The 19,342-nt window shown below is 42.7% G+C and overlaps 3 protein-coding genes across 3 annotated transcripts; 2 read left to right on the forward strand and 1 right to left on the reverse strand.

Annotated features, from left to right (window-relative positions):
• Window positions 1-853: 853 nt before the first annotated feature.
• LOC108103654 (DNA damage-regulated autophagy modulator protein 1) lies at window positions 854-2,396 on the forward strand. Its single transcript, XM_017209210.2, has 4 exons — window positions 854-1,063; window positions 1,138-1,259; window positions 1,367-1,754; window positions 1,845-2,396. Exons 1-4 carry the CDS (start codon window positions 999-1,001, stop codon window positions 2,008-2,010), a joined length of 741 nt encoding a protein of 246 aa, XP_017064699.1. The 5' UTR covers window positions 854-998; the 3' UTR covers window positions 2,011-2,396.
• LOC108103652 (cyclin-L1) lies at window positions 2,269-4,425 on the reverse strand. Its single transcript, XM_017209209.1, has 3 exons — window positions 3,707-4,425; window positions 2,826-3,638; window positions 2,269-2,695 (listed from the first exon to the last, which is right to left on the reverse strand). Exons 1-3 carry the CDS (start codon window positions 4,294-4,296, stop codon window positions 2,416-2,418), a joined length of 1,683 nt encoding a protein of 560 aa, XP_017064698.1. The 5' UTR covers window positions 4,297-4,425; the 3' UTR covers window positions 2,269-2,415.
• Window positions 4,426-4,637: 212 nt separating this feature from the next.
• On the forward strand, window positions 4,638-19,032 carry LOC108103634 (fasciculation and elongation protein zeta-2). The gene is made up of 5 exons (XM_017209183.2): window positions 4,638-5,654; window positions 16,004-16,488; window positions 16,546-16,761; window positions 16,828-16,917; window positions 16,979-19,032. Exons 1-5 carry the CDS (start codon window positions 5,107-5,109, stop codon window positions 17,059-17,061), a joined length of 1,422 nt encoding a protein of 473 aa, XP_017064672.1. The 5' UTR covers window positions 4,638-5,106; the 3' UTR covers window positions 17,062-19,032.
• The last annotated feature ends 310 nt before the right edge of the window (window positions 19,033-19,342 follow it).

Consider the following 19,342-nt stretch of genomic DNA (forward strand, 5'->3'; position numbering starts at 1 on the left):
GTACAAAACAGTCATTGTTTTAGCCGTGTTTTCACCAAGCTAGAGCTAAGAAACTGCAGAAAAGCCGAACTATTTGCTGCCAAAAGACGTAAGATACCTTCGGGCACAAAAAAAACAGTTTTTCGGCCATAGCACAGTCAAAAATGGTCCAAATGAGCAATGTAATACCTCGTAGGGCTCGTAACTTGATTGCTATGATTCCCAATCGGTTTTCATTCAAATCTGGGAAACTTCATTTTTGACCCATTTTTGAAAATTTGTATGATGGTAGCCCTTATCAAAAATTCGAAATTTGGGCCAAAATTGACTTTCCCAAAATCGAAAAACGAGTGATAGGGGTGGATAGTATTGGTCGTTAGCAGCATAAAACAGTCGTTAATTTGGCTGTAACTAAAACTTCAAACCCATATACCTACATTTAACATAATATTTCTAATTCTTTTGGTACGAGTGGTGATTTAATGGTTAAAAAATCAAAAAACCTCCTTCTGGCAGAAGAGATCCCGGCTTTGTTTCAGTTTCATAGCTCTAACTTGGCCAATAGAAGGCGCACGGACATTATTTCCAATGTCAGATAACCCTGTCGTACTAATTTGTTGTTATTGTTGCTTTCCTCGGTAAAATATATTGTACGAGCTGGTGAAGATGTTTTGCACGTTTTTTTAAATAGCATTATTGTTAAAACTCTGGTATTTAATGGGAAACACTGATTATATAGTACAACTTAAATAGGTATTTTTAATAAATTGGAATCACCGATCAAAGTATTATGTGAAAAAAATCAGGAATCCCCTTATTGGCTTTAAAATACTATCAGATCTCGCTGAATAAGCGGATACGCAGCAGCTATAATCCAGCTGAGTTAGCAGCACTGCTAAAGACCCAAACATTGTACCCCCATGTTTAGTATATTGCAGCGCAATTAAATTAGATACGTACATTTTTTGTGGCCAGTGCTGCAGTGCATCGTCACTAAATTCACCACATCCTACGACGAGATGTCAAGGGTTTATCTGCTGCCGGTAGCCACGTTCCTGATCTTCCAGGTAACCTTCATTGGCACGTAAGTACATAGTGGCCGATTCTTAGCTATTATCTGACAATCTAGCCTAACTGATGGTTGCTTCCGCTCCTCAGGTACATTTTTGCAGTTCTGGAAGGGCATGTTGTGCCCACTGTTCCCTACATTAGCGATGCGGCCACATATTCACCTGAGAGCTGTGTGTTCGGGCAGCTCATCAACATAGGCAGCGTTCTGCGTGAGTATCTCTCCCGGCATCCCGTCTTCAGAGATGATGACTCATCTGCTGATTAGATGCGACAGCATTATTGCAAATTCTCTCATTTAATCCCTCGTGCATTACAGTGGGAATTACTATCTACGTGCGCTATCGCCATGTGCTGCAACTTTACGAACACCATCCGGACCTGGACGCCTCGGTGCTCCGCCAGAACCGCTTGGCCCTGTGGTTTGGACTGGTGTCCTGCGTGGGCATTAGTTTCGTAGGCAATTTCCAGGAAACGAATGTACGGATTGTGCACTTCATAGGAGCTTTTTGCTGTTTCGGCTGTGGCACCTTATACTTTTGGATGCAGGCGCTTATCTCGTATCTAATCTTCCCCATGTCGGGCACACGCATTTACGCTCACCTTCGTCTAGCAATGTCCGTGGTGTGCACAATACTGTTCATTCTATTGGCAGTCACGGGCGTGATGTCGCATATCCTGTTCAAGGGACAGAATCCGCGGAAGTGGTGCGTATACAAAATCACATCTTCAAAATATTCATATATGTACATTTGAATTATATACATACATGAATTAATTTCTACTCTCCCCTTTAGGTATCCCTCGGACGGCGGCTGGTACTTCCACGTGGTCAGCTCTATTTCAGAGTGGATCATTGCCACCATTTTCAGCTTCTTCATCCTCTCCTTTACGCAGGAGTTCCGCGACGTGTCTCTGTCGCACCCATCGATCGCCCTGATGTCCTACGCGACCACCATATAGAGTTAAGCATTTTAGTTTTACAGTAGAGATATTAGGCTGGATTAGCCAGCGATTCTTTATCCAGCTTCAACATTTTATGTTTAATCCCAGGGCAATGGCACGGATCTCGAGGATAATGTACTTGTTCGGGGTTTTCAACTGCTGCCCCTTGACTACCATCCTTCTCGTTCTAATGCTCTTTCTCTGTTGGATTGCTGTGATATATGCAAAGTGTTTCCCAAAGATTGGCATTTGTTCGTCCCAAATGGCGAACAGCTGTTTGATTGAGGAGTTACATTTATTGTTTACCCGAGTTAGTTTTTACATTACACATTAGAATTACTAAATCGAACTAATCGGCAGAAATGATCTGTAAATCTGTAAAATACAAAGCAATTAAATGAAAAGGAGTGTGTTTGTCAATCCCTAGCGCTTGCGATCTCTGGAGCGATCGCCATCCCGATGCTTATGAGCACCTCGGCTGCCGTGGTTCCCGCTTCCTCCGCCGCCGCCGCTGCCACCTCCTCCTCCACTCCTTCCTTCTCCACCGCCACCGCTATTGCGATGTGAGGAGTAACGACTGTGCTTGCCAGAATTCGAGCTAGAGTTACGATACTTGTCTCCATCATTGGCATTGTTGCTGCTGCCAGCGTTCCCAGAGCGGTCTTTTTTGGAGTAATATTCAGAACGTTCTCGCGACGATTTACTGTAAGGATTATAAAATTATAATATGACAAATGGGCAAATGCTTAAAGTTAATTTTCAATGGCCTTTCTGAGTTCATTACTCTAGCTGTTAGGTCGAAGGGGGAGCCAAAGAACTAAGTAGTAACCTACGTTTTCCTGTGCTTGCTGTGCGGAGAACTGGAGCGCGTTGGCGACCTCGAGTAGTGGCGCGACTTTTTCTTGTGCTTCGGCGGCGATCGGGAGCGCGAGCGTGAGGATCGGCTGCGGTGGGACTTCTTGGTGCGCTCGCGACTCGGCGACCTGGACCTTGGCGAGCGAGAGCGCGGTGTCCGCGACTGAGTGCGCGTTCTGGAGCGCGAACGCGACCGTGAATCCTTCTCTGGTGACTTTTCTGAGGGCAAGGGAAGTGGAATCGCCCTCTGTATAAAGCCACCCCACGCATTGTGCGAGCCGTTGTTGCGATCCACGGTGATTACAGCTGGAGGTGTGTTGGCCTCCTTCGTCTTGTTGCGCGCATCCATGTACCGCTTCTTTAGCTCGTCCACGGCGGACTCCAATTTCTCCACTACCGGCTTTGAACGCGTATACAGCTCCATCACCCTGTAGCAGATATCCGTAATGTCCGCCATGGGCACGCGAAAAATGCCAAACCACGCCGGACAATTGGGTAAAGGTATGTTGAGCTTGCGGGCACTCAGGTAGATACAGGCGCAGGCAATAGCCTCCGGTGTGTACCGCATAAAGACGTCCGTCCTCAACGAATCGTTCATAAAGTTCCAGGAGAGCTGCATCAATTTCTCGTTCTTCTCATACTGTAAAACCTGTAGATACATAACGATAAGCTTATGCGGATGCTTCACATGCACGCAGAAGCCAAGTTCCTTGAGAACGCGTCGTTCGGCCTTGATCACCTGCATCTTTAGGTTCGTGTAGTAAGGATCCAATACCATAGGCGAGATTTCCCTGCAGGAAATGAGGAAATGGAAGGAAATGATTATTGTATATATGGCATTGTCAATAGAATCATTTACTTTTGCGCCCGCACTTGCTTAATGTGGTGAAACACATTAATTACGTCCCGGATACGCCGCGGAGCCTCCTCGATCTTGGAAGCCAGGCACACGCAGCTCATTGCTACTGTCTCCATGTTATGTCGCACAAAACTCTTTGAGTAGAAAAAGCGTTGGAAGAGAACCTGGCCGGTGGCCATGGCAACCTGCGGCAGGCGCAGTAGGATACCCGCCGTCTGGATGAGCTCACAACCCAGTATCCGCAGGTCCTTCTCCGTTTCATGGTCCAGGCCGTCCTGGCTGGATGGCGTCTCATCGATCTTACTTTCCGGAATTAAGCTGTTTTCGAGCGTCAATACGATTCGGTTAAAGAGACGTGGATATATCGGCTTGTTGGCGTCCGTTTGGGCCGCTGCCACACCCCCTGCATCGCCGACCACTCCATCTGCCCCAGGGGCCGAAGCACTGCTGCTATTGTTGTTAGAGATGTTGACGCTGTTCGAGTGGAGCGATGTCACTGTGGTCAGCACATTGGTGATGGTCTCCACCGTCAGCGATGTGGCTGTCACCGTCGTGTGAACCACAGCGGCGCCAACCCCACGGCTGGCCATTCGTGCCTAGAGTCCACGTTGTGCGAGTCACAACGTAAAGCTTTTATTTTTATGTTTTATTTGTTAATTTTTTGTTTTATTGAACTAACCGATAACGTGAGTGATTTTATACAAGGAGTTATCGACGGTGCTGCCACCGGGTAGTGGCAAAAATAGGTAATTATTTGCTTATTAAGACACATCATTTGTGCACTAAAACTGGCTTGTGTCGTGGCTAAGCTCCCGGCGTTGCCATTTGTTGCTTTTAAATTTAGCTGATTGTTAAACCACCGGATTTTTAAGTGCGTTTTTAGTTGTATGAGAGCATTTGTGTAATGCGATATCTGGTTACACTTTTCCAGCTCTGTATTTTTGCTGAGTCGAAATTTTGAAAGAGAGCAGCGCAGTCGCTAAAAGTTAAGACATATATTATAAAAACAAAACATAAGCAGCCGAGCCGCGACAGTGTTAGTGATTTGTTTTTTTTTATTGTTTGGTGTTTATTGTGCCCGTGAGCAGACCGGACGGACAGAAAGTCAAGCGTGGGGCGAGTGGAATTAGTCCAATTGGAGTTGCCCGAAATTGAATTCCGGAGTTAAGTATTCCGGGGCATTTTCCCCGCTGAAAACCCCGCTCAACCCCCAGCCCAAAGCCATCACAAGAATTAGGGGTTGCAAAATTTTTGCAGCCATCCCAAAAAAAGTCGGTGGAAAAGGAAAAGTGTTTGTGTGAAATATAAGGGAAGCGCGCAAGTAAACACTGCCCCAAAAAGTCCAATCGGAATCGGAAGGGGAATCCGCCGAATCCTTGAGAGAATCCTTTTCGCGTGCCATGCGTGACCTCGGCACCAAAATGGCTGAGCTAAAATTTGAGGCTCCGTTGGCGAAGTTCGAGGAGACGGACGAGTGGGGCGGCTGTGACTTCATCTCGAATCAGAACGCCCTTAACGACACGCTGAACCTGAATCTGAAGGACTCCTCTTCCGGCGGCAAGCCCGATGCGGCCAAGCTTCGGCTCCTAGAGGATGCTGTTCGTGATGCGCACGTGAGCAAGAACGGTGGAGGCGTAGGAGGAGCTGGCTCCATAAGCCCCAATTGCAACACGCTGCAGTGCGGATCGGTCATAGATCTCGGCTTGTCCGATGTGGGACTAGTGCCGGGTGAAGGGACAGGCTCTGGTCTGGATGGCCTGGAGAAGCGATCCCTCGCTGTCGGCGACCATGTAGACAACTTTACGGAAACCTTCGGCGGAAGCTTAGAGGATCTAGTCAACACGTTCGACGAGAAGATAACCAAGTGTTTCGGTAACTACGAGGAGAACGTTGAGGAGCTGGCTCCAGTGCAAGTGCGCAGTCAGGAGGAGATCATGAACGAATGCCAGTGAGTATATGTACTTTCAGTTTCTTATTAACTTTACTCATAGAGCAAATGCATAATATAAGGAACCAAGAAACTAATTTCGTTGCCAAATAATAAAAACAAGAAATCCAATATTAATTTCGGTAACCAAAAGTAGTCAATAACTAGGTGCTTCTATCAGATAATACTATAATATTTAATTAAATTGATTTGTATTGTAGTTTATCTGTTGGTATATTTTCCGGTAAAGTATTAACCTGGCGTAAGGATGCCGCATGCAATAATAACAATTCCATAGTTATGTAAAGTGCATTCTGCGATGTTTTGCGTATTTGGGCTTTCGTGTCTATTACGACGCTGCGCATGTTAAATGCGCATGCTCCAAACTCATCCCGCTACCCCGTAACCCCTGACCCCTGGCCCCTGACCACCCACCCATCCCTGGCTGGCGTTTTCAAGCCCGGCGCCACATAACGACGTAATCCTGCCCGGACCGCGAAGGGTGGGTGGTTGAATGGTGCTTTCTTGTTGGATCGATAAAAGTGCCAGGAGTTTTTGCTGTTCGCAGTTTTACTCTGTTTTTCGGAGACTGTTGCGCCTTGTACACGGATGCAGCGGTGGCACCCTGCATATCACCCTGCAGACCTTGTAGTACCGCCGTAGTGGTAGCCCCATTATAACGCTGATCCACTTATGTCGACAATCAGACTAAGAGAGAGGCAATAAATCATGTTACATCTAGTGGCTAGATAAACACTTCATGGAGCGTTGGCCAGGGAATCGAGAGTCGTGTAAGGGGTTAAGGGTTTAAGGGGTTGGGGCAGCTTCACTTTCCAGCTTTCAAAGATTGGACTTCGATGTCGACTGGCAACCAAGCAAAAAGCGAATAACAATACTACATATATATATTTATACGTATTATACATATATAGCTCCATGTCGCTGTCTTTCTTTCTCTTTCCCCCTTGGCTGACATCAGCCATAAATTTGATAATCGCGTGCACACCCGCGATCCATGAGTATGTATGTGTGTGTTTACGAGCGCAAATACTCACTCACATCCTGTGCAAATAAATAAACACACTGTGGACAGCCGCTAAGGGGTACCCTGGCGTCTGATCTAACGATCATGAAAGTCTCGTCGGCATTTTGTTAACTAATATCTTTTTCAGGGCTCCCCAAGAAATGCCGATTTCATTCGAATCTATCTATCAATTTTTAGATACTTTTATAATAATATTTAAAAGTAATCTTCTATAAATTTAAATTGAGCTCTACCTATGTACGTATATTCACTGTACTTAAATATCTGACAACACATGTTTGTTCAAAATATTTGTAAAATATTCAGAAAAGATCGAAATGAAATTCAAGCCATAAATGGCTGGAATAAATAATATATATTTGTTGTTTTCTGTAAATCAGAATGAATAACTCTTTGCTTTTGCTCTTTCTTCGTGATTCTTGTTTAACCTCTATGCAGATGCTTTGCCCTCGTACATTCCCATTCCTCTTTCCACATTTCCCTTTCCATGGATGCTTGGAAATGAGTGGAGAGATGACAAAACTCTGCAGCAGCGCAGTCAACCGAAGTCGTTCGCTCTGCTGCAGTTTGTCTTAATTGCGTTTTTCATTTTACGAGTATTCATTGCCACCGCTCTCACCTTGTCCCCTTCCCCTTCGCTCTCTTGCAGTCTCTCTATCCCTACCTTTCTCTGCTACCCCTTCCCATCCTTTTGGCACCCACACGAGTGCATCTTGTGCTGCCCAACTAACTGTCACTGCCTGTGCGCTGCTCCTCTCACAGTAGAAATTGTGTATTATCGGCATTTTGAACTAGATGTGTTCCAGATTTGAATCAGAGGTTAGTAAACAATATATGTATAATGAAGAAAGGTCTGCCTTTAGTTAAGTTTATTCAAAATGAAAGAGAGAATTTCCAACTGAGAACCAGAAATAAAAGCTTCAGTTTACCCAAGAACCTATAACCCAATGATGAACATAGGATATTGTATAGTCTACCCCAGATGTAAGCAAATTCTTGTGCTTTGCCGCGTTAAACGCAACTGCGACGCTACGCCTGCTGTCAATATTTACTTTATTTAATAATGTTTCTGTGGAAATTGTGCTGATAGAGTTTGCCAGGGCAGAAGGTCGCTCTATTGTTTCAGTCCCCTTTGGAGAAACTATCCTGTGCTAACAGCCCCCTCATTCTCTCTCTCTCTCTCTTCCTACTGATACTGGCCAAGTTTTCAACTGCATTCCGCTCTGATTAGTGGCAGCTGCTCCAAGGACGAAGTTCGGTTCCGACCAAAGTCCAATTTTGCTTCAACATGGAAAAGCTCTTTGCAGGGGGACAAGCTCATACTCCAAGATAATTGGAGCACTCTTGCAGAGCAATAATTCTAATGGCAGCTCAACAGGATTTACTTGAGTGTTGCCAAAGATTCTACAACTAAAGATTCTAGTTCTATTGAATATTCACATAGTTCACCATATATAATTATCGCAATAATCACAATAAGGTTGTTCCCAAAGTATTGAGACTCCATCTTAAAGCGTATAATACGTGCTACGTAGTACTGGCACGATTAGCACTCGAGCTGACCATATGCCAAGTACAGCTGGGGTTTACGGCATATACGAAATGTGCTCCATATGGTCAGCATTCTTCCGGTTCGGTTTCTTTCGCGCGAAACACACGCGACATGGTGCCGATTGTGATTTTTTGCTCATAATTGAATTGTTGCTGGCGACCTACTTTTGCGGCCAAATCCCCAAGACCTCAATCGATTCCTGTTTCGCAGCAGAGGTCAATGTCCTGCATCCTGCCGTCGTTGCAGCTTCGGGTGCACAACTTGCATCTGCCGCATGTCGTACTTAAAACGGAATAGAGTGTCCGCTCTTCATGTTCTACCATAATTTACAATTGACAGACCTTTCAAGTTTAATAGTTTCAGTTAAACAACATTAAATTTACAAATATGCTCCTGAAGCTTGAAGATGACTCTTGAGCTTGCCATCTTGCATAGCTGATTGCCTGGTGTATTACCCAACGGTGATCATCTTTTTGGTGCATTTTTTACGTTGACTGTAAGCATTATTACCAGTGTGTGTTGAAAAAACTTGTTCGCAACCATTTACGGCAAATGCCAAAAGCTGTTTCTTTCCATCTGGCCAGCTTGCAGCTGGAGCAGTTCGATTCACAGAGTCTGTGCGGCTTTGGTCGATCGCGATCTTGGCGATCTACCAAGTCAGATCGATTAGAGCATTCGCTTATTAATTGACCACACGCAATGCCACTCGATACTCAACACTCGACACTCGGCACTCGAGATCTTGCATCAGCAGGCTCATCTAGCTGCAGCTAAATAAATGCCGAAGCGTTGATTGCTCTTAATTGGTATTTGGTTAGGGAACCTGTTGACGAGTTTGCGGCCTTTTACTATTAAATCATTTCTAATAAGGCAAGGTCTTTAAAAGCGAGTCTAGAAGGACGAATAAGACATCTGAATCTTGTGGGTAGATTCAAGCAACTTCACAGCCTTAACTTAATACGTCGGAACTGCTCCAAGCTGAAACTCAACTTTGAAATTGGGTTCATTGGCTGACAATTGCAGGATTAGCCAAGGACTTTCTTTCCCTTGGCAGCCCAAACTCAAGCTCTGATAGGGCTTTCTTTAAAGTCTTGACTTGACTCGAGGGCGAGGGCAGCCACTGAGCTGCATGGTAATCAATTAAGAAGGTCTCTGCTATAAATAATCACATGTGACGGCAGCAGGGGATGTATGACTGGGGGTTGGTTAACAGGACACGGCCTAGCGGGCAAAATAACAGCCCTCTGACATAAGTGGCAAATAAAAACAATAATAAAATTTATGCACAGAGAAAATATTTGAAGGGAAAATAAATAGAAAAGTGTATGCACAGGAAAAGTTTTTGTATATAACAAAGACTTATGTAAACTTTATCTCATTGAAATATTTCGATCTGTTTTTGTATTTTATATTTTTCTACTACTCTACAAGAGTGTTTTCTTCGCTTATTTTTCTCTGTGTGCTGTGCGACAGTAACACTAGTTGGGTAGTTCCGTATCCGACGGATGAGTCATGCCGACATCGTGTCGTATGCGTGTTTTGCGGAAAGGAGGGAAATAACGCTGAATACTTATCAATTTGAATGCATTAAAGTAGGCAGAAGGAACTAAGGGGTGGCTATGGGTTGGGTAAATTGCATGAGTGCCATTTTCTGGTCACAACGACTTTTCGGACCAGGCTTTTAGGGGTTGGCTGCAGTCTAAAGCCAAGAGGGCCAAAGGACATTAACCTTTTAGGCATTGTTTGTGAGGCGTCGCCCGGGGACACAAGCCATCCACAACTAGGCACACAAACACCCACAGTACCTGCCCACACCCCGAATGCTAATTGCCTGACCTAACCTCTCTCAATTTTCCAAGGAGAAACTTTTCGGCTACTGTTTTTGGGGCGCCATTCGAATATTAGAAATGTCTGACTGCCATCGACGAGATATATCAGGATGACTAATCCGGCGCAAACCCACGAGCGAGGCGGAAGCCTGCGGCAATATTACATCATCAACAATAACAGGGCAAACAAACAAAATAACATTTGGAATACAGTCAAGGACAAAACTCTGAGAAAAGAGAGAAAAAGAAATAGGGGAAAATTGGGGCCCAGAGAGCTAAGGACGAGTATTGTATAATTGAGATGAGCCTTTGCAAAGGCATCTGTATAAATGTATCTGTATCTGTACCTGAAGTTGCATCTCTGACTCTGACAATGAGTTGAAAGAGTGGAAAGTGGGTGCCATGGTGCTCCAAGGATGCGCCAAGGATGCTCCAACGAATGCTCCGCCGACAGACGACTCGTAACAGTCCTTGATTTGAAAACAACAAAGCCGTCGCCTGCGGGGGCGACTGTCTGCTCTTTGTTTGAATAAATCCTTTGCATAACGTGCTTACTTAACTGACTGACATCTCGGCACATTCCCGGATGCAACCGGACTTTCAATATGAAATTATAATACTTTTCCCCGATATACTCCGATAATATTACGTTAGACATAGGTTTTTATGTTACTTTGGCCAATCTACTTCGAATCGAGCTCATAGATACATATGTGGGGGCTACCAGCTACTCATCACAGTAAGCTGGTTCTCCGCGGTCGTTGCTTTCCCTCCGCAACACAACATAGATGTGTATACTATAGGTTTTTGTTTTGTTTGCATTTTGCTGTTATATGTTTATGGGCCACATAACTGCCAACATTTTCTTCTGCGGTTTCGGACGCTGTTAGATCGCCATGGAAGCCAGGCCGAACTGAAGCCATAGACATTGCTCAGTTTCTCTCTCTCTCTTTTGCGCGTTTTGTTAATGTTAATGGCCTATTTATACAAATTAATTATAAATTGATTTTGCCCAGGCACGCAACCGAAACAAAATGCCAAAACCTCGCTTAAAAGTGTACATTTTTCTTATTTACACATACAATTTCTGGCATATCAGATGAATTCAAATAATGAAGATGTTGCTATTAAGTTTAGTAAATAGTTTAAGATCAACTACCAAATTGTATAATAGTTGCTATCTTTAAGGATTCGCGTAGTGATATAGCTTTTGACCGATTTTGAAGCTGTGTAGCCTTGAAATGAATTCGCAATGAACGCAACTCCCCCAACTACTTTGCTTTTGTCACCGTTGTGTCCCCGATTCTCCATCCATCCACAGCACACCCCACCCCACCACACCGTCCATTAACACACAGCTCGATTCGGATTTGGATCGACTGCATAGGCTATATGAGTATGTGGTCCTGTGCCAACGCAAAGTGTGAACAGCCTAAAATTAGAAACACTTTGAAGTGTGTGCAAGACATGGTTCGGTTTTCGGTTTTCCTACCTCTTGCTGCTGTTTTTTTATTTTAGTTTTTACCCTGCAAGTGTGTGTTTTAGTTTGTGGTGGCATTTTTCTATTCATGTATTTGCTGTCACAGTAAATATATACAGCTGGGTCCAAAATGATGGCAGTGGGCGTGTGAAAAAGCTTAGAGATGGCAATAGTTAAGGAAACCTAATCAGAAAACAATAGCAAAAGGTAAAGAAAACTAACTAATATATATAAAATAAAACACAATAATTTGCTAGCTTTGGCTACTATTATTTGGGCCTCAACTGTATGCATATGTGAGTAAAAAACCAGCACAGGGTCACCCTGTAAGTTTCGAGGAAGAGGGAAAGGTAAAGGGAAAAAGCGAAAACTTTCACACTCCGCACAATGAACAATGTAACAGCAACAAACAAAAAAAAACCTAGCACCCCAAAATCCAACCGATTTACCTGTCTTACTCTCCCCCTTTCCTTGATTTCGTTTGATTTCACTGAGAGAAATAAGATATACCAAAAGGCTTGGCTAATGTTCATGTAAAAAGTCATTTAAACTCGTTTGGTTTTTTCATCTTTCTATTTGTTTTGGGATAAACCCAAATTATAATATTTTTTGAGCTATTTTGATTTAGAAGTCATTAAAGAGCATTAAGTAGTCTATAGGATCTAATATAGCTGCAAGTTGCCGAAAATTAAGTGCGATTGTGGAGCGCGATGTGGTTGAGTGAAAATACGTGTGAACGAACCTTAAAAATACAAAACAACCGAATAAAGACAACAATAGCCGTCGAAAAGCAGCATTTCAAATGGTAAAACTGCTTGGGAAACCTGATAGCGCCCTGCTCCCCCTCCCTGGGTCCGCCCTTTAATTGGTATTTTCAGCTATTAAATAGTATTTGATTAGAAAAACAGTTAACATAGATACTATAGGTTTCGTTAGCTTGCAGAATGATGACCCAAATGTTAACTTCTAGAGCTCATAACTGGTGGAAAGATGGCTTACCTCAATCGGTTTGTGGTGGAATTCCTTATTATGATCAATCAAAAGTTCAGGATAAATAGAAAGATATCTCTTAATTACATGAACAATATCGTCAATATGAAGTTTGCTACCTCTATTGTCAGTTTAAAAACTTGGGTCTCTATAACGACACCTTCATAGCCTCACAATTTTCCATTTCCCTTTGAATGCCATTAAAAAATATCTCCAATCGTATTAGAAAGTCATTTCATAGTGAATAATAGCCTCACCAAATAATTCATTTCCTATGAAATTCCAATATCGTGGCAGCCAAAACTCAGGAAGAGAGCCAAAAAATGCAAAGCATTATTATCTAAAAAAAAAATACAACAAAAAAGAAGAGAAAAACAGTCAACACACAGCGTGGGCGAAACGAAGCCAATTGAGTGAAAATATAAAGGGGGAAGTGAAGGGCTGATGGTAGGGGACACTTGGCCAGTTTGACTGGCCACCATCATCATCATCATCATCATGGACGTCATCATGATCGGATGGCTAATTTGTGCGGCGCTGATTCATCGGCTGGAGACATGAATTTATCTAAGTACACACAATTAAAATTCATTAAAATATTTCCCTTTCATCATAAATTTTAATCAACAAAAACTGTTGTTTATTTTCAATTTCATTGCTTTTTTACCCTAAGCAAATGGCTTTACGACTTTTAAGCAAAAGTTTAGTTAAAGTGCTAGTTTGCCATCGTTGATTAATCTAATTAGAATATTTTAGGCTGATCACTGACACACTGAAGATCACAAATAACTTATAATCAGAGAAGACAAAAAGAGTATTTAAGTCTTCGGCTCTTGAGGCATTCAACGACCCCTCCCCAATTGTTATTAAATATGATGTTTGTCCAAATGATGAGCTCATGTTTCGTTTGGTGGGGCGTTTTTCGAGACTAAAACTGCTAATTGTCGGACATGTGAACATGTGGCACCAGGCCCCGCATTCAAATACTCACATTCGACTGCCCAGCGGCTGGAAGTGGCACGCCTCTAGCCCCGAAAGATAACAATAGTGCCCCCGAAAAAGAGTTCGGGGCACGGTTAAGATAAGTGGGCAGTGGGTAGATCCCATCTCCATAATACATGAAGCCCGTAATTATAATTGCCGATGGGTGCGTGTGAGTCTGTGCACTAATTGCCCGAGTCGATGATGGAAACTTGTGGAATGCCAATGGAACGCGGAGCAGTAGCCAATGAGTTGGGGCTGCAATCTGAATTGGTTGTCAGCGATAAGGAAATGAGCTCTGCAGATGAAGAACTGGGAACTCAGAGAGGTTCTTCATAAGATATCAAAGTGAAAACAGATTGATTTTTCCTTGTAACTAAATGCAATACGATATAACATATTTCTTATTAAGATATATGGGGAAAATGTTCTAAACAAGGTCATAGCCCATTATTTCTGAACCCCTAACGATGCCAACTCATCCGCTGTGACCCAAATTCTGAGACTGAACGGCCAACACAAATTGTGATGTGTCAATTTTAGTGCGTATAAATTCACTTGATACCCGGTCGGTCATTCCATTTCCGAGTTAGATTAGCCGGGTCCGGCTGTCCCGTTGTCCGGCTTTCCTGAAAGAGTTGTTGTTCACTTGGCGGAGTGAGTGCTCCGTAATTAGTTCGCTTTGATGGCAGTTTAAATATTCATTCGTAATCTGTCCGCCTCTTCGTCTCCGCCGACCAACACCATTGTGTGCTCCAAAAGTGTTGCCCACATCACTGGCACGTAGAGAGATATATGTATATATATATAAATTATATAGCGGCCTCGACACATACCGAACAGAGATACAGCCCCTGCACTAGACAAATTCACATATTTATTAGTGTGGCTGTACGCTACAGTCCGTTCCAAAACTGTATGACTAAGCTATCACTTCGCTTAGATCTAGACAGATGTTGACTAATCGCTTAAGTTGGAATTCCAAATGCTTGCATTCATAGTTTTGCACCCGAGAACAGATAAATAGTGATGCTCATGAAACGCACTGTCTATATATGCTAGTTTACCTGACGCAGTTACCTCTTAGGCCCCGCTGAAGCCCCTACCCATACCCCCGGCCCATAACGATAATCAGCGCCCCCCGCGTGTTGTCACGAACAATTTCTCTTAGCATCTGTTTTTGTTTCTTGTTTTATTTGCCTGCTTTTATTTTCCAATATTTGCAAATGCAGAAATTCCTCACTGTGCGTCGCAGTGGTTGTTGCATTTTTATTTTCTTGTTTTAAGCGAAAAAATCAAGTGAAATATGAAAATTCATTGGGGCATTGTGGGGGAGAGGTGGTGGTTCCATAAAAATGATGGCTGGAATTTAAAAATAAATTCCCATTGTTGTCATAAAAAACATTTGCTCTCTTCGTGCAAAATGATGCACGGAAGTTCGTTTGCCCTATTTTTTGGTTACCATAAAATGAAGAGTGAAATGCAAATCTGGCTAACTGCTGCTTGACATACATTTCCAAATTGATTTTCCTATTGTTTACCGAAGGTTTCATATAGTATTAGACCTTTTGGCTGATTCTAGATTCTAGGCTAGATTTTCCATCAGCAGAGCAGTAGATTTCCACATTCCACTTGGCTTTCCTCGCCTTAAGTGACCGACTCATCTTCAACTAATCGGCAAAGTGCAGTCAATTGCCTGGCAATGTAGAGCATGAATAATTATGGGGAAAATCTACTGAGAAGTGGAAAATCGGTGGCCAAAGTGGGGGAACAGCCGACGGGCAATTAAATGATTGGCAATGATCATGAAATTTGATAGCAAATGTGCCAGCAAACTCGAAACAGACAAACTGTCTGAAAAACTGACTAACTCTTCTGGCAATAAATATGGGCTCATTGCCAAAGGCCAAGGGAATCCAAAGCGGAGGAAGGGTAATGATTGCAGTGACAGATAATCTGAATATAATATGAAGTGCCACTGTATGTTTGTACGCAACTTTCCCTTTGACATTTGCCTCTCAAAACCAAGATTCCACTGCATCTGCCTCATTATCTCCGGGAATGATGTGCATGATTGCCTGCAAGGCAATTTGTCAGTTGCTTAGGCCTCCCATAGAAAAAAGCCACCAGCACTTGGCAGTTTATTGCGCCAGTTCTATTCCACGCCAGCACCACCCACCAACTACACTAGCACCACCACGCCCGCACGCCCGATAAGTACAAGCTCTCGAGTTTTGTGGTCCAACTAGGCATGCCTCCAGGGCGGGGAAAATGTGGTGCAAGGAGGTGCAAAGTGCTATGCAAAGAATGAGATGATGATGAAAGGAAAAAACTCATTACTGACTGCCAAGGCACTCCAATAAATGGCATTTCTTTCGCTTGCAACGTAAATCTTAAAGAAAGCCTTGAGCTCAGGAGTCCACTTTCTTGGCAGAAAAACTTATTCAAATTGTAGTTTCGATATGGTAATACATTTTTGCTTTCTCCCTTCAGAATGTGGTGGACCATCACTGGCAATTTCGGCAATATTCTGCCCATCGACTGGTCCAAGTCGTACACCCGTCAGATGCACATGCCCACCTTGAATCTGGGCCAGATCCCAAACTCCAAGAAGCAGCAACAGCAGGCGCGCAACCAACAACAGCAGCTGCACCACCAGAGCCAGGCATATCCACACAGTAACGGATCAGGCTCCGGATCTGGATCAGGCCTGGATGCACAGACTCCAGGCGATGAGTTCAATGATTTGGCCAGCGAGGACGAAGCGGTGGCCAACGACCTAGACATGCATGCCCTGATCCTTAATGGATTGAACGGGGATATGGACGACCAGCCGATCAAGACGGTGGAGGAGGTCATCAAGGAGATCGACGACATCATGGACGAGGCCGAGAGCCCGCTGGACGAGCCGGAGACCTGCGATTCAGAGGTCATCGAGAAGGCGCGGGAGGTCCTGGGAGCGCCCCTCTACGCGGAAAGTAAGAACCCTATTCCATTTAGATATACCGAAATTTTGATCTAACACTTCTTTGCAGAACTGCAATATCTGACCACGACACAATTGAATGAACTGTACATGGAGATGGAAGTGCTGATCCAGGAGCTCAGCGAGACGCTCATCAACGAGCTGGCCCTGCGCGACGAGCTGGAATTCGAAAAGGAGCTGAAGAACTCTTTCATTTCGCTCCTCCTGGCCGTCCAGAACAAGCGGCGACAGTACCATGTGGAAAAGAAGCGCGGCAAGTTCCAGGGTGAGTTTCGTGAACCCATCAAGTTCAGAGTTGCTTATTTAATGAAACCCTTTGTCCCCATTGTAGGTCCTGAGCCCAAGTACTTGACCACTGTCATTCCGTATCACCTGGAGAACGGTACGCCCAACAACCAGTCCCTGCAGGTCCTGATCAAGAGTAAGTATTTGGGAGAATAATTTTGAAGACGTTCTAATACCAAAACTTCGATCTCTTACAGTTCTCAAGGCCATCAACGAGGACAGCCCGACGGTGCCAGCCCTTCTCACGGACTACATACTGAAGGTGCTCTGCCCCACATAAGCCCATCAGCCGTAGTATCAGCCGAGGATTAGGAACCCTAGCTATCGCTCTATCTCTCTGTCTGTGTTTATACAATTATACCGTACATCTATATAGAACTTGCATATACACACACCCACACACACACAACACACATAATTTAATGATTAGTTTGTACTTTAAATTATCGTTTAAATGCAATCTGTGTACTCAGGCGAAGCAATTGCCTGCCTTCAGGAGGAGCAAGATTTCCAAGAAGAAGGAGCCCGAAATATCTATTGCTTTGAGATCATTCCTATGAGTGTCTGATATTTTGGACACCAAAATGGGAGTTCTCTTTGGAAGATAGTGGATCTTCTTTGCCGATCCCCGATAGATCAAAAATATGCAACAAAATACATACATATAATACATATATAGACACACATATATATCTAACGAAATATTTACGGAGAGCGCGCTATAACGATTAAGCCAGTCCTCCCCGTGGCAAAAATAATACTCACATCTCCGCCACCATTCTTTCTCCCAAAAACTTCGAAGATGATATTTATACTAATGAGCATTCGTATTGTTATAGAGCTGACTCCAACTCCAACTAAGCTTAATATATATATATATTAATGATAAATGCATCTGAAGCCAGTTGCAAGGCTCCCAACCAAGACGGTGGTAAAGCTTGAAATATTTCATCTATATGTGTAATATCCAGATCGAAAACCATATAATACTGCTTGCATTATGTTCGCTACCCAGCTATATGCAATCGAATAATCGGGCGTATCTGCGCGTTCGGCAGCCAATCCCTAGTGTGTACAATAAGTAACTTGTATGTAATATATAACTTGATTGTAAGAGGTGTATGGCCAGCCCCTGGAAGATCCGTCATGTGTTCCGAGTGCAATTTATATCATTTGAGACGGGCATCAGAATTGTTTTCGCATCGCTTTAAGTTTTACTATACCTAATTTACTCATTTTTATTGTTTTGCGAGGCCATAAAATGCGTTCTGTTTTTTTTGTTCAAAACAATTGTTTAATGTAAATGAAGGAAACACAAATTTAATTTTAATTTGCATACAAAACGCTGTGTTATTTACTTTTACCAAACAAGCATAAATACAATTACAAATAACTATAAACGAATAAAATTAGCAAAGAGAAAAAGAAACAGTCAGGCGCACAGTGCTCTTCTTTTTATTATGATTACCAATGAAAAAGTACCCCTTTTCTTTACCTTTTAAGCTACCAGTCACACTAACAAAACAAACCTAAAACGTTAAGCAATTAAGAATCAAATATATAAAGTTGCATCAAGTCAAGTCCAAAAAAAGAACCACACTAATATCATGTTTCACATCTCACAAGACATACAAAAAAAAACTAAAGGAAAAATGGAAAATGTAGCCGGAAGAGGTCGGCGTTTCCAGGCCATTTGATCGTCTCTTCGAATAAAGGATAATTGAATCACATCTAATGCAAATCTTAGGTACCTTTGTTAGTAAACGATATGCAAGACATACCCAAAAATGGAAAACCTATATAAAAGACAAAATACACACACACACACACACACAAGAGTAACTGCATACGTGTTTACGACTCTATATACAAAATATAAATGTATATCAAATATGGTCGCGCTTTATATAAATCAAATGAAAACGTATTTACTAAAAAGCATAACTTTAAATGGAATATGACTTTTTTTAGGTCTCTGCAAAGTAAAATAAAACAAAAAGGAACAAAGGCTATATAAATCATATAATATGATACAAAATTAAGAAGAAATCCCTTAATTGTACGTGTATTTGTAAATTATTTCAAGAGTCCATGTTAAAGTCGAATGAAAAATAAATTAATGGCAGCCTAGAATGGAAATTATATTTATTTGATAAATTAGTGAAAGGAGAACACAAAATAAATAGTTCTATGTACAATGGACAAACCCGAAAAACTTTTAAATTGCTTGAATAAAAAGAAGAAAAACCTATTAACTTGCAGTTGCTACTTTGTGGGATGAATTCAAATTATTTTCTTTATTTTCAAGTTTTTTGTGTTGTGGTTTTACCAGGTGAATTGCTCACCCAATCAATAAAAAACTCTTCTAATAAAAGTAAACCTAACGGAAATTTAATTGAAAGTAAATTCTGCAGTAACGGTATATTCGTGTATTTCCATTTTTGAAATCAAGCCTTTCAGTACGTACACGTTTATGGTTTGTGACCGCGCTAATAGTTTACTCAAGCTCCTTACCAACGTTGCCTCGCACTATGTGGATTTTTTTTGCATCGTCTGGCCAC

This window comes from Drosophila eugracilis, unplaced genomic scaffold (genome assembly GCF_018153835.1).
Source record: "Drosophila eugracilis isolate 14026-0451.02 unplaced genomic scaffold, ASM1815383v1 contig_2167, whole genome shotgun sequence".
NCBI classification, from domain to species: Eukaryota; Metazoa; Arthropoda; class Insecta; order Diptera; family Drosophilidae; genus Drosophila; species Drosophila eugracilis.

What these genes read in the sequence shown, in the direction of transcription:
- LOC108103654 (XM_017209210.2), top strand. Translation starts at nt 999, where the DNA reads ATGTCAAGGGTTTATCTGCTGCCGGTAGCCACGTTCCTGATCTTCCAG. An exon ending in CAGGTAACCTTCATTGGCAC is followed by an intron (nt 1,064 to 1,137) that starts GTAAGTACATAG and finishes TCCGCTCCTCAG; the next exon opens with GTACATTTTTGCAGTTCTGG. An exon ending in GGACAGAATCCGCGGAAGTG is followed by an intron (nt 1,755 to 1,844) that starts GTGCGTATACAA and finishes TCTCCCCTTTAG; the next exon opens with GTATCCCTCGGACGGCGGCT.
- LOC108103652 (XM_017209209.1), bottom strand. Translation starts at nt 4,296, where the DNA reads ATGGCCAGCCGTGGGGTTGGCGCCGCTGTGGTTCACACGACGGTGACA. An exon ending in AAGCAAGTGCGGGCGCAAAA is followed by an intron (nt 3,639 to 3,706) that starts GTAAATGATTCT and finishes CATTTCCTGCAG; the next exon opens with GGAAATCTCGCCTATGGTAT. An exon ending in CACAGCAAGCACAGGAAAAC is followed by an intron (nt 2,696 to 2,825) that starts GTAGGTTACTAC and finishes TAATCCTTACAG; the next exon opens with TAAATCGTCGCGAGAACGTT.
- LOC108103634 (XM_017209183.2), top strand. Translation starts at nt 5,107, where the DNA reads ATGCGTGACCTCGGCACCAAAATGGCTGAGCTAAAATTTGAGGCTCCG. An exon ending in GAGATCATGAACGAATGCCA is followed by an intron (nt 5,655 to 16,003) that starts GTGAGTATATGT and finishes TTCTCCCTTCAG; the next exon opens with AATGTGGTGGACCATCACTG. An exon ending in CCTGCAGGTCCTGATCAAGA is followed by an intron (nt 16,918 to 16,978) that starts GTAAGTATTTGG and finishes GATCTCTTACAG; the next exon opens with TTCTCAAGGCCATCAACGAG.